The sequence below is a fragment of the Colletotrichum fructicola genome (genome assembly GCF_000319635.2).
Source record: "Colletotrichum fructicola Nara gc5 chromosome Unknown KSG_Nara_v1_contig04, whole genome shotgun sequence".
NCBI lineage: Eukaryota > Fungi > Ascomycota > Sordariomycetes > Glomerellales > Glomerellaceae > Colletotrichum > Colletotrichum fructicola.
The window spans coordinates 6,217,345-6,231,423 of NW_027094054.1; the positions used below are offsets into that span (position 1 = coordinate 6,217,345).

Sequence of the window (14,079 nt, forward strand, 5' to 3'; positions counted from 1 at the left end):
CCAGTCACCCTTAACTTCAAGGTTCGTCAAAGGGACTTCCCCGGTTCCCTAGGCTGGTGCAGCCGTGCGGGAATGTCACCGTTCCGCTACAACCAGAGTGGAGATGGGTCTGAAGGTTTTGGGGCGGACAGCTTTCGTATCACCACGGCAAGCAGCCACGCGGGCGACGACGCGTCGCGAGGGCAAGATCCGAGACTACCGGCGTACTTCCAAGAGGAGAGAGAACACATCGTGGTATACCAGCCAGGCCACAAGAGGGCGGAGTGGGACGCGCCGGCAAGGATGGGTGGGTGGGGATCATGGAGTTCGAGGGTGATGCGCTCTCTCAATATCTAGAGCAAGACGATCTCGCAGAAGAGGGTGTGGGAGATGGAGCTTGCCAATAGAGATGGTGTTGCGACTAGGAGCTGGTTCCCTGTTTGGAGGACACCCTGTCGACGGCAGCCCACGGCAGGGTCAGTGCCACCGAAGAGACTTGGCTGGACGTCGGTTCGGGATTTCTGTTAAGCATAAGACAACAGCAGGGTGTGTCTATTCGCTCAGAGCGAGGGAGTCGGAAGTCGGAATGGCAGTTGTGGATGACAAGGGGCCCCCCAGGTGATCAAATGCGGAGGATTACAGCAAACGCAGAGGAGCAGAAGCGCGAGACCTTCATATGGACAAGAAGAAATACAGCCAGTAGCATCCATGCCATGTGTGAGCTGGCTTGGTGTTCGACTCGACCCAGAGATGAACCGACCGACTAGGTCTGACATGGCGCCGTCGTAGGGCTACGCTTCAAACTAGTCCGGTGGCTGGACGTGGCTTGTGCCGTCAGCATGGCAAGAATATGGGGTACCGGCGCGAAGAGCAGCCCGTGATCTTCGCGAGCAGACTTGTGGCGAGGACTTGAGCTTAGCTAAGGGGCAAGTCATGCGGCAGTGATTAGTGGAGGGACAAGGGGAAGGAGGACAATACGAGAAGCGTTGGTTGTGATATCCTGTTTGGATGAGAGAAGATCGAGAGTGTGGGGTGCTGGGAGAGGACGAAGAGCGTGATGGTGTGGAGGATCGGGAAGGGTGAGCGGAGGCTAGTCGTGATTTGTCTGACTTGTTCCCTATGCGGCCGCTCTGGTGACCGCCATTCATTACCGAATAGTCAAAGATAGAGAATGCAGGCGCCGTGAATCCGAGAAAGTGTTTCGTCGACTTCAGACCTAGGCCACAGGTTCCCGCTGGGGAGGAATCGAATCACATCCGAGAGCCAAAAGACGGACGAAAGAATAGAGGACATGTCGTGCTTGTGGCATCGGGATGTACCATCGGGAGGGCGGGCTGCGAACTGCTGCGAGTGACACCGGCCGCATACATAGCCGTCCGTCCTTATACATGAGATATGGGCGGCCGACCACTAGGAGACGGGACGACCTTGAAGTCGTCGAGCGCACGGAGCCACTTGACGCGACGCCACACAAGCTTAGGCAGGGCGACGACGACGACGACGACAACCGTTTGCTGTGGTCGAGGGGGGACGCTGAGGGCTGGTAGACCTAAACGGGCGTGGCCCATCTCCAAGATGGAGGGGACGGAGACGACGGAAGACTGGAGAGGAGCGTCCTTGTTTGCTAAAGGAGGGGTCGTCTTGGGGGGTGGGGGTTGGCCGTGGATGAGTCCTGGGAGGATATTGAAAGCAAACGGCGGGGAGGCTGAGGGAGGATCGGCGTAGGGAATGGGAACCCTTGCACCCTTGCTGTGCTGAGCGAGCGTGAGTCTTGCGTCTCGAGTGCATGGCGAGGTCTGGAGGCGGCGTGGACTAGGGCGAAAGGGGACCTGCTGGTCCAGACCAGGACGAGGGTGGCTTGATCGGGGAATGTCGATGCAGAGCAGGCGGCTTTGCTGGTGGTGTCGAGCGAGAACTTGGCGTGGTTGAAAATGGACGACACGGAGCGCAGAGCGGTGAGTATGGCAAATGATGGGCTGGATGGAGGAGGGGACGGCGCGTGGTTGTAGGTGCCTCTGTGGGCGTGTTGTTGGTGATCCATGATTCATGATGCAGAATATTGCGATTGATTTGGAATCCGGGCGTGGATGGTGTTGCGAGAAACTGGAAGACTGTCTGTCAGGCTGGGGATGTCATGTCGAGTCGAGAGCGTCTGGCAGCTTGGTCTGAACACAGACAAGGTAGGCAGACAGACAGACAGACAGATGTGAGGTGAGCCAAGCTGTCAGTCGGTTTGAACAGATGGAACATGAATTTCTGGCGCAGACGCGAGATGCGCTTCTGCGGTTGTCAGTCGACGGGCCGCCCCACAAGTCAGTCTCCAAACGGTATGTCATGGTTCAGATGAGTTTCCATCGGAAGAAGAGGGCGTGGACGTTTTGCCCAGGATGTTTCACTCGGGGGCGTCGAGCCGCACGGGGGGAGGGGTGGGCATGGGCATGGGCATGCCGCTGCGCAGCAGTTGGGGTCAAGATGGGAAAAAGACAAGCGGATGGGGTTTTGTTGCAGGGATCAGCACGTAATGTATTCAATCAAGCAATCAGTGGTGCGGTGCACGCAGCGCGATGTGATGCCATGATGCGATGCGGGCCGCGCGCAGATGGAAGCGGACATGACTGTACGTATGTATGTATGTATGTATGTATCGTGGTTTAATGGCGACAACGACGGCGACGAGGAGGAAGAGGAGGATTTGCTTTGAACGACGTTGGCGCAACAGCCTCCTGCAGTATCGGACCTTTCCCGGGCATCCCATCTCTGTGCGATGTGACGGCGCACCCGCAACCCACGGGGGAAGCTTGTGCGAGAGCACACGGAGCACGACAGGTACGATTTCGTCTTGGCCGGCAGCCATGCAGCGGATGTGTACCTGTGACTGCTGTGGTCACCGGCTGGCTGGCTGGCTAGCCTACTGACTGAATGATTGATTGCCTTACCGGAGGCATCCGGGACCCCAGGGAGAGGGGCAGAGCGGAAGAGGCCAGTCGCTGCTCACCGAGAAGAGGCAGCTGTCGTCGGGTAGCCACCTGGGGTTGACCGCGTTCCGAAAAGAGTTGGTGAGACGGGTGGCTGCTGGCCGAGGCTGCAACGCCGTCTCAAAGAAGAGCATGATGCAGGTTTGACCACAGCATGGGAGGGGGAGAAGCAAAGAGACAGACAGAAAGAGATACAGAGAGAAGCGGCCACAAGGAGGGCCGGGATGAGCAGACCTGCAGAGTGCAGCAGCCTGGCGGACGAGATGGAGCAAGATCAGAGAGTGGGAGGAGGCACAGCCAGCCGGGGCTGTGATGACGACAGCCCCTGTTGAAGGAGTTGCTGAATGTTGTCTACGGATACCTAGCTGTTTGTCTGGCTGTCTCAACTTGCTCGACTCAGCCGAATACATGTCTGTGCATACGAATGATCGCACATGATGGACAGGGAAGCGGTTCGAAGAATAGACACAGATTGAAGCCAACAGGCAATAGAAATGAAAACATTGATGACAAAAGTGCTCTCAGCCCGGTTGGTTGGATGGTTGGCTGGATGTTTAATTGATTGATCGGTAGAATGAACGATCGTCCAACGGGAGAATTGCTCGAGACATGCGTCGGGTGCTGGAGACGCCATCGGCCGAGAATCGGGCTGGGCAATCGCACCCGAGGACCTACAGGCCCAGGGCTGGCGAGGCGCCTGTTGGCTGGATGCACCATGCTGTTGAAGACGAGCCCCGGTGCATGGGGATCTCGACAGACGTCAAAAAGGCAAAGATCAAGCAACTGACAGGACGTTATCCGTCCAAGAAGTCAGAGAAGTCGAGACATGCATCCCGCCAGCGCGCCGGTCTCGCAGGGGCAGGGCAGGGCAGGGCATCGTCCGTTTGCGAGCGAGCATTCTTGCTTTGCAGCTGAGGCTGCTGCAGCGAGCGTTAACTCTATCTTGCCGTCTTGTCTCTCGTCTATCCCGTCCTTGTCTGTACGTATGTATTATGTATGTATGCATGTCTCTGGGGAGGCGCCTACTGACGTTGTCGGGCACTTTCAGGCTGCTGGAGCTGCAATCAGTGGCAGTGACATACAGTGACATACCTCTCTCAGTGGGTAGGTACGTAGAGTCAGTCCCCCATGTGCGCGTGTGTATGCTAAGGTAGGCCAATCTGTGTACGAGTGAGTGCAAGCTGCGGGTGTGTCTCCGTGGGGGAGGGGAGGATGGTGGATGATGGGTGGAAGCATCGCGTCGCGTTGCGTTTGACGTCGCACAGCTGCAACGCTGGAGCGGCGACGACGACTGCTGCGTACTCGCGCGGTCTGCGCCTTGCCCGAGATGGCAGGTTAGGCAAGTCAGAGTTGAGATCACTGCGGGTGCTTTGTGTGCATGGTCGTCCCCCGTTTTGACTTGACATCGCGGGCGTACTGGCGACTTGCGATCGACGAGTGACGGTCTCGATGCGACTCTCGACGTGAGGTTGTTTAGTGTTGATGTCTGTCGATGGGACCCTGGGCTGGGGTTGTACCTACGCGCAGCATGCAGGTATGTATTAGCCTTGGGATACGAACCCGTGACGCTGGACGGGCAGAGACGGGCGAGACACCGGGATGGATCTGCCATTTGCGATGGGCGTAGGCAGGTAGGCAGGTAGGGTATGTCGACGCGGCGGCGGATGCGAGATCAGAGATGCGAAAAAGCAAGCGGACGAGATAGAGACCTGCAGCTCCAAGATGGCCGGTAGGTGGCTTGATTGGCGATGTCGCTGACGATGGCTTGCGCATTAGGCCCGGATATTTCCACCAGCCAGACGCCCAAGGTGAACCCAGATCTGAGTCTGTCTTGGTCTCTTCTGGAACGGGGTATTTGAGATTGCTTTAGAGTCTCGTGTGTCTTGGTCCGTAAACGCACATCATCATCGTACGAAAGTCGACATACGGCCTACATGCGCACGCAGCACGGCGAGCCGTGAAGAGGCGGGGACAGAGTGTGTTGGTTCACGAAGTAGAGACAGAAGAAAAAGAAAGACACAAAATGACCGATGTCGTACAGGAGCAGAGGTTTGAGACGCCCGGAGAGTTCCCAAAATACTGGGCGCCAATTCGTCGTGTCACAGAGTTTACTCTACCTTGGTGGACCGTCTCACAGACAGCCAAACGGCGTCAACCCCATCCAGGCCGCATTTGCGTGGAGTCTTTGCTATGTGTGTGTAGGTAGGTTGGATGCCGTCGCAGTATGCAGTCAAGGTCATTTGGAATGGGAATTGAGAATGACATGCGGTGGAAGGCGGTGGTTGGCCTCAAATGTCTGGCAGAGGGAACCTCGGTCAAGGGTCCTTCCCGGATGGGACAAGATGTTCGCCAGAATCATCCAAGCCAAGTCCGATAGATGGACCGGAATGGAATCATCAACTCTGATGGTCAATCACCACGGCTCTTTTGAACCCCAGCGCGGTGATGGTGTGCATGCCCGGGAGTTGAAGGACGATCCAACCGCTCACCCCAGTTCGTCCATCTCACGCCCTCTCTCTCTCTCTCTCATCCACCCCTTGTCGACAACACCTCTATTTGGCTCGTCTCTTCCCGAACTCCGGCAGTGACGGAGGGTGCGGGATAGGTCGAGGATCGCGACCGCATTCCAACCACATTCCAACAGCGCGGCTGACCGTTTTTTTGTTCTCCCACGACCGTTTCCCCCAATGGCGATGGCCTTGATTCCCACCCAGTCCGCTACAACATTGGTGGCGTCCTCCATCACAACCAAGCCCTCATCACCCTCCCCGGGATCTCACAGATCGGGCTTTGGATGCTGGCGGGCGCTGCTGTCCCAGTACTGCAGGACGGGATTCGATGGTTGAGGGGGGCAGAGAAAGGGAGAGAGAGGGCGAGGGCATGGAGCAACTTTGGGGCGCCGGGGCATCATGGGGCCGCCGCGTGATGGAGGCACGCCACCTTGGGTCTCTTGGTCTGGAGGATGGTGGTAATGGTGGTGGTGGTGGTAGTGGTGGTAGTGGTGGTGATGCTGTTGTGGTGGTGAGGGGTCGAGTTGAGGGGCCGGTCGGGGAGTGAGTGGGCAGGCATAAGAGACATCGACGAGGGTCTGATGCACGTATGAAGGCTGCACCGCGAGGAATACCGCCGACGGGTCATGGACATGACATTGATGTTTGCTCGTACGAGAAGAAAATGTCTTAGCCACCGCGGAGTGAGGCTCGACTAACACGGCATGCGGTATGGCTTGGCGGACAAGGCAAGGAAGGCAATGGTGAGCGAGTGGATGGGCGGCATGGGCATGGACATGGGCAAAAAGAGGGTACTCGCGATGTCTACGGAGAGGCGTGTACTCACGGGCTGGGTATCACGGCTCTGGTTACATGACTTGCAATGACGTGAAGTATTGTGTGGGTTTCCAGGCGAGGCCGAGTGTGAGAAGAGACATGACGATGGTCCCTTGATCAGAACTGATGCATGTAAGTCAAGGTGAGCGAGTGAGAGAGCGGCGCCCCGTGTTTGACGGGCAGGGGGTCGCTGAGGCGAACGCGTCTGCGATGGAGGCTGGCTCACTTATATGATGAGGACGCTCCCGTGTGTGCCGAAAGTCATGGTTGAGCTTGTATGAACCCTTCTTTCCATCTTGCTGCCTCTTCAGTCTGTCGACGACGACCAAAGTCGAATTATTAATAGGAGGTGCCTAGCCCAGCGCCGTTGAAGTGGTCGCCAGCTCCCGTCTGCGCCTCGTCTCGCCTCGCCCATACCACAACATACCATACCATCAACTCACATCACCTGGACCCAAGACCAACAAACACTTGGGTTAGCTAGGCATACTCGACCTCCAGTCATCCGTTTCCTCACCGTCCCCAGTCTGCTGCCATTCGTTGCCCCCCCCCCTCAAGAAAGACAAGACGCCACCAGCGGTGGGAGATGACCCCTGAGCAGAGCGTCGGCCGAGCCAGCAGCGACAGCGACGGTCGAACCCCCACAGCGGCGCCCGCCCGCCAGATACGCAGTCCGTTTTGCCGCCTGGAGTAAAGAAAGGCAAAGCAAAGAAAGGCAAATCAAGGCAAGGCCAGGTCAGGTAACCGGCAGTCGACGAGCATTTCCGTGTCTGGGTACGTACATGACCACTGAACCGGCGGGGATTCTCTCTCTCTGAACCAAGTGTACCTACCTACATGGCTACATGGATAGACGGGGGGGATGTAGGTCGCCTGTCTTGTCCATTTGATCTAATCTCCAACCTCGCAGGCCCAGGCACGACATAGAGCACGCAGCTGATTCGCCGATTGCCTCATCTCGCGGTATCTTGGTATCAGCTCCCGCCATCATCGGGCTCACTCTCGTGTTGCTATTACTGTTATTGTTCTTCTTCTTCACATTCAGTCCATCCGATCTCTGTGGACATTCTTCTTCTTACACTTTCTTACTCGCGCCACCCGCCAAAATAGCTAGGTCTCCAAAAGGCCCCCGTCTTCACAGCCATCGGCCAACATCCTGGGGTTCCTCGAATCCTTATCGTGTGTATATCTATCTGTCTGGGTATCTACCTGCGTTGGGCATCCCGCCCGGCCGCCCGTCCGCACCGTCTATCCGCCCGCAGACCAGGCATAAGAGGGAGACATCGCGTCGCATCAGATGCACATCGCTCACTCGGTACCTTCTTACCCTGCTTGGCCCGCCTGCTGTCCTTGACAAAGTACAAAGCAACGGATATCAAGTCCAGCACGGCGCTACCTTTGTTAGCCAAAGGCATCGATCGTCTTTTGGCTGCGCTCCCATACAGAAAGCGCCGCGCCCCGCCCCCGTGTGCCGCCTCATACACCGGCACCACACACTACCTTACACACTACGCATTTACACTACACTGCATCACATTACACTTGTTGTGGTTTTTGCCGACACTGGTTGATTCCCTCTTCTTGCGGGTATTATCTGCAAGGGCGTCGATCGACCTCTCTCTGACTCTGTCCTTGCCTCGTCGGGTTGCCATCCATACAGGTTCTCGTCTCATCGCAGCAGAGGGAACCGCACTGAGTGGCTGACTCGAGACATTCAACACTTCGGTCGCAGCACGGCTTCAGCTGCAGCATCGACCCCGGTTTTGGTTTCCATTGGTCTTGGTGCTGGCTCCTTCGTCCCTCGTCTTGTGATAGACTTTGGGACTTATTGCATCAGTAGCGACAACAACGACAACAACATTGACATTACAATCATCATCATCATCATCATCGACATCAGCATCAACAACCAGACGTTGTGCTCCTCATCTCCCCCCTCATCATCGCCGTCGTCTTCTTCCGAGCCAAAGCAGCCAAACCCGCGTCTGACCGAGGGGCCGCCTCCTCCCATCTACCACATACATCCTTGAACCACCACCGCCTTTGCCGCCCGCACCGATCGTACCGGCAACCTCCACCCCAGGCACTTACTTGGACGTTTCGGTCTAGTACAGCGTCGTCCTCTCTTGGGCTGCTTCTCCCTCACCCTGGTCGCTGCTCATCATCCTGCTTGCCTGCCGTCATCCTCGCTCCTCCCCCTCCCCTCCACCAGCATCCTTACACACTCACTCACTCACTACACACACACACACACACACACACACTTACACCCTGTCCCTACGCACATTGCGTGCCCAGGTACCGACGGCGCGGACTGGTCTAGACTGTCTCTCTCTCTCTCGCCGCCCTTCCTCTTGCTTTGGAGAGCCAGGTACCAAAGACCATCTTGTCGGTTCGCCTTCGTCCCTTCAAGCAGGACAACAGCTCAGCGCCAGTCAGTTGAGTGCGTGTCCAGCGTCGTTCCACTACCAATCTGCCCGACCACAGCGCTGTCCGCCCGCTATCACCAGCACTGGACCGACCCCCTCCCCTCCCCCGGGTGCCACCACCTGCTGCTGCTACAGGGCGTCCCACTCCACTTTTCCCCTCTCGTCCCGCCTGGGCAGCCCGCGACTTTTCAACCGGTGCCTCGTCCAACCTTTCCTCCACCATAACCACCACCGCCGCCACTCTCTTCCCTCCTCCACATCATCGTCGTCGTCGTTGTCGTCGTCGTCGATCTCCTCCCCCCAAGATGCCCTCGACCAACGGCTCCGACTATCGCCATGCGCGCAATGGCAGTCTCAACCTCCAACACCAGCAACAACAGCAGCAACAGTCACAGCAGCAGCAGCAGCAAACACAATCCCAGAATGGCCACTCCAGCCCCATGATGAGCCCGATGCCGTCAGTCGCGTCCCCCGCCGCCGGCTCTGCCGCTGTCGCCGCCGCTCACAGGTTTGACGGCCCGCGCAGCCCACCCAGTATGTCACCGCTCTCTTTCGTCCTCTCTCTCTCTTTTCGTCTCTGTCTAGGTTGTCAGTGTCAGTGTCGGTGACGATGGCGGTGTTGGTGTCGGTATATGGCACGGTGCATTGTCTGCAAACGTCGACGATGGCTCACGATACCCTCGCCCTCTAAATCGACCCTCTGCCATGCCAGCTGTCTCGTCATTCAATGCCGCCGCCCCCGTCTCGCTTCCTCTGCAACACGTCGCACCGCACCCGTCCTTGAGCAACATTCCTCCCCTCCCCCGCCTGCGTCAATCTCTCTCTCAGTCTTTATCTCTGTTTATCTGTCTCTCTTCTCTGTCCATGGCTGACCTGTCTCGCCTCTGCCCTACAGACACCTCCCACGTTCCATGCAAATTCTTTCGTCAAGGCGCCTGCCAGGCCGGCAATGCCTGTCCGTTTTCTCACGATCTAGGGGCTGCCGCCGAGAACATCTGCAAATACTTTGCAAAGGTGCGTTGCGTTGCGTTGCGTTGCCTCCTCCCGACGAGCGGAAAACATCGCGAAATGTCGCCCATGCGCCCCCTCACCCCCCAGCCCCTCCTACCTCCGCAATCTCGCTCTGCCCCTCGGTCACACAGACCATTCTCCTGCCTCTACGCCCGTGCCCGCCATCTCGGCGACATGTCACATTCAATCACCCATGTCTTGCGTCTTCCACCGTCGCCATTCTAACCGTCGTCGCCGTCGCAGGGCAATTGCAAGTTCGGTCCGAAATGCGCTAATATCCACGTTCTTCCCGACGGCCGCCGCATCAATTACGGCAAGAATGGCGTCACCATCGGCACTTCTCCCATAACCCTCGGCGGCCGAATCAACCCCACCTCCGCTGCCGGATACCACCCGACGAGCGCCCTCACCTCGGGTCTCTACCGCGAGGGCGCCCCCTCGTACGGCTCCGCCTATCCCTACGGTGACGAACGGCAGCACCAGCTAGGCCGCCAGCCCAGCGTCGAGAATGGCCTGCCCACCATCGACACCACCTACTCCCACCCCGGTTCGAACTACGGCTCCCCGCGCGACGACGAAGCATCCCGATTCGGCCTCGGCCTCTCGCCCATCAACGCCAAGGGCTTGTCCGTCCTCGATGCGCCCCTGCCCGCCTCCTTCGATTCCCAGGGCATCTCCAACGCCGCCCTCTTCCCCGGCGGTCCTTGGCCCTCGTCCGTCCCGTCAAAGTTCGGCCTCGAGTCGCCCTCCCCCTCGCTGAACAACGCCAAGGATTCCCGAACCTCCGAGACGCTTAAGATGCTGCACACCTCTGCATTCGGTGGAAGCGAATACCTGGCCGCCGCCAACGTCACTGCATCCAGCAGTCCCCCCAGCCAGCCCATGTCCGGCGAGGAGTACTACGGAAAGCGGGCCATGCACTCGAGCCGCTACGCGAAGCCCAAGATGCTCAGCGCGAGCATGCCGAAAACGACCGTCGACCACGATTGGGAGGCCGAGTTTGCCTTCCTCGAGGAGGACTATGTGCCCCAGAACCTGCAGGATCTCTTGACCCCTGCCGAGAAGGCCCGCCGGGGTTCCCTCCGGACTATCGATGGCGAGCCCGGAAGCGAGAATGCGACCAAGTTCGGCAGCCCCATCACCGGAGCCAGCCCGAGCCGCTGGGGGCCTCTGTTCCAACGCCAGAAGGAGGAGGAGCTCCACAAGCATGGCCCCTCGGCCTTTGGGCACGTCGGCAGCCCCCTGCGCAACTCCGTTCTTTCCAACGAGATGGGCAACGGCAGCCTGTCCTCCCGCCCCATTGGATCTCGTGCCGGTAGCGAGTCCATGTCTGCGCTGACCCAGCAGCTGCAGCGAACCCGTCTGGGCGACGACGGCAGCGCCAGCCCGCACCTGCACCCCTTGGCGGCCACCGGCCGGGGCCCCAGCAACGGTGCCGGCCCCATCGGAAAGGAGCGGGAGCGGGTCATGGAGCGCCATGTCTCGAGCGGGTCCATCAGCTCTTCCGTCACCGGGCGGTACACGACCCCGATCGACGAGGAGGACCCCGCCTTTGTGTTCAACATGGAGGAAGAGGAGGATCAATCCTCCGCCAGGCTTCGCAAGCGGGGCTCTGCCGGGTTCGGCATCGGAGGTGGATGGAGCTACGCCAACGCTCTCTCCGGCAAGAACGCTACTCCTACCTCTGGCCTCGCCAAGGAGCAGCGGGAACCCTCGGTCAGCGTCGAGACGGTCGGTGGACGTTGATGTGATACTTTCTCCAAAAAGGACGTTGACAACAACACCCGGGAGAAAGGCATAGCGACGGATGGAACGCCATCCCACTCGGTGGCTCCCCGGGTCTGCTCTCGACTCTTCCACACCCTGACGACACTCTACGACTCAAATTTCAGCCACGACTTTCATAGCATGCATTGGCATAAAAAATCGCCATCGGAAAACGAAAATAACCGGTCTTCAAAAATCAAGGGACATAGCAAGGGATCGGAATCTACGGGGTGGCTGTTTACACAACAACAGGGCAGGGAGTTTGCTGGAGTTTTATCGTCTCTTTACCCCCCTCCTTCTTCTTCTTCTAGGCTTACACGGATTGGATCTTGGAGGTTGTAATAGGTTGGACGTGCCCGGCGGCAGTAGCTCTGCGTCGGGCCGTTCTGCTTTCGCTCGTTACTAAAATCTAAAATGGAGGATATATTGGCTCTGTCTGGTTGGAAGCATAACCTCCAAGCCCAGGTCGAGACTGGGGTTCTAGGAAATGTCTTCAGGGAATGAATGTATAGGGAGGCTGTAAATGCTCGCTTTGACGTGGGGAATGGGGAGGTTAAAATAAGATGACGGAGGGTTAGGCTAGGTTGGCACATGCATTTGCGAGTCTTTTGTTTTTTCTTCTTCTTGGATTTTCTGAAAGTGGAATAGAACATGGCCAGCGTCTACTTGTCACGGGTCGGCAGGCTGCGTGACTCGGCACCGCATTAGAGACGTTTGGAAGAGGAAAAGCTGATACCACCGTCTAATTATCGTCCACTATATACAAAAGCTGTTGTCGTTGTATCTTATCAGATTGGTTTCACCTGGCGAATTAGTAGTGATCCATGACCATTCTTAGGACTCCAGGAAATGTTCGTCACGAAACGTAGATATCCCTCGGCTTGCCCAAGTGACCAATCCCGAACATTCCCGATCAGACTTGGAGAGATAAAACCGAACGTGAAGGACAGCTGCGCCTTGTGCACAGGACAGACAAATCACTAGGGATCCCAATGTTGACGAACAAAATCTATACACTAATACAAGGCCACGCGGGCGGGCTCCAGACATGGTCAAACATGCAGAGCAGCGTCGCATTGCCATTCGAGGCGCGGGGGAAGCGCCGCGCTATGGGCTACCATACCAAACCGTCCACCCCATCGCGGCCAAAATAAAGCCCTCCGGCTCTCTTTTCCCTTCGTCCCTTCATAAGCTGAAAGAGCCACAGACGCCGCATCTCTCTCATGTAAGTTACCCCCCTCCCGGTTCTAAGTTGCGAGTGGCGATGTCGATGTCGGGGGCAGGGCTAAAATTGTACAGACCGCCGGGGAGACGGGTTTAGCGGAGAAGAGTGATCATTTTTTTTGGTTTGCGTTTAGTGAGCATCGGGTTGGCTGAGGATGTACTCGACGGCCTTGTCGACTGTTTCGGCGGGGTTAGTATATTCCTCCTAATGGATGCCAGCTGCGGCAGCAACAAGGGATGCGGTGCTACGAACTTGAGTGGATGGTGTCGGCGTCCTTGTCGGGGATCTCGATGCTGAACTCCTCCTCAATGGCCATGACGACCTCGACGGTGTCCAAGCTGTCGAGACCGAGGTCGTTGGCGAAGTGGGCAGTGGACTTGATCTGTGCAAATGCAAGAATGCGTATCAGCTCTGTGTCTTGAAGCTCCCGTGCGACCCAATTGGGTCGGTCTTGACGGGTGGTGGTGGTGATGAAGGTGGTGATGGCGGGAGGGGCAACGTACGTTGGCAGGGTCGTTGACCTTGTCGAAGCCCTGGAGCAGAGCAAAGATGCGGCCCTCAACCTCGTCCTTGTTCAGGCCGGTGGCGGCAGAGTAGAAGCGGACGGAGACGGCCTTGGGGGCGGCGCGGGCGAAGGCGGCACGGGGCGCGACGAGAGAGCTGCGGGCGAGGGGAGCGGACTGCTGTACGGCGGGACGGATGGCGCGCGAGGCGGCGGCCGCGGAACGGAGGACTGCTGTGCGGAACATGGCTGTGGTTTGTGGTCGAGGGAGACGGACGGGTCGAGAAAGGCGAAGCTTTGCGGGAGCTCTGGCGTCGGGTTGGGGGGATGCGAGATGGTTCGTTCGGGGGTGGCAGCTAGGCTGGTCTGATGGGAGCTCTGGGGGTGGTGGAGGAGGTCATTGCCATGATGATAAATTTCTCGTCACCCCGAGGCGTTCCCTGGCTAGCTCCGATTGCAGCCACGTGACTGGTCATGTGATGAGATGGAAAACATGACGTTACGCGATGGTCGTTTCTCGCAAGGCTTTGAAGAGTGCGAAACTCAATAGTGATGATTTGATGCTATCAAAACTCCGATGCAAATTTTCGAGACCAATTGAGCAGCAGGCGCCGGTCGCCACTGGCTTCATCATCATGATGCTTCCTTCCTTCCGACATGGCAGATGGTCGGAAGCCACGTGACCCACCTCCAGCCAATCAATTCCCGCCCTTTGTAATCCCGCACCAAAGCTCGTCCCCCCCAGCCCAGTGCCGGGCAAATGTCCCAGTAAACGTCAAGCTCAACACCCGAACAACCGCAACTCCCTCAATTGCACGTCGCCTCCCGACACCCCGCGATCCTCGATCAACCCCCCTCCGACCTG

General features: G+C 57.9%; 3 protein-coding genes across 3 annotated transcripts; 1 reads left to right on the forward strand and 2 right to left on the reverse strand.

Moving 5' to 3' along the window:
- Nucleotides 1-1,361: 1,361 nt before the first annotated feature.
- On the reverse strand, nt 1,362-2,020 carry CGGC5_v008629 (uncharacterized protein; the record flags this gene model as incomplete). The annotated part of the gene is made up of 2 exons (XM_032028616.1): nt 1,362-1,733; nt 1,823-2,020. The coding sequence occupies 2 exons, from the start codon at nt 2,018-2,020 to the stop codon at nt 1,362-1,364; spliced, it is 570 nt and encodes a 189-aa protein (XP_031891771.1).
- Nucleotides 2,021-9,014: 6,994 nt separating this feature from the next.
- On the forward strand, nt 9,015-11,466 carry cps3 (the record flags this gene model as incomplete). The annotated part of the gene is made up of 3 exons (XM_032028617.1): nt 9,015-9,243; nt 9,605-9,723; nt 9,964-11,466. 3 exons carry the CDS (start codon nt 9,015-9,017, stop codon nt 11,464-11,466), a joined length of 1,851 nt encoding a protein of 616 aa, XP_031891843.1.
- A 1,375-nt stretch (nt 11,467-12,841) lies between these two features.
- On the reverse strand, nt 12,842-13,461 carry CGGC5_v008631 (Acyl carrier protein; the record flags this gene model as incomplete). The annotated part of the gene is made up of 3 exons (XM_032028618.1): nt 12,842-12,888; nt 12,965-13,094; nt 13,216-13,461. 3 exons carry the CDS (start codon nt 13,459-13,461, stop codon nt 12,842-12,844), a joined length of 423 nt encoding a protein of 140 aa, XP_031891842.1.
- Nucleotides 13,462-14,079: the final 618 nt, after the last annotated feature.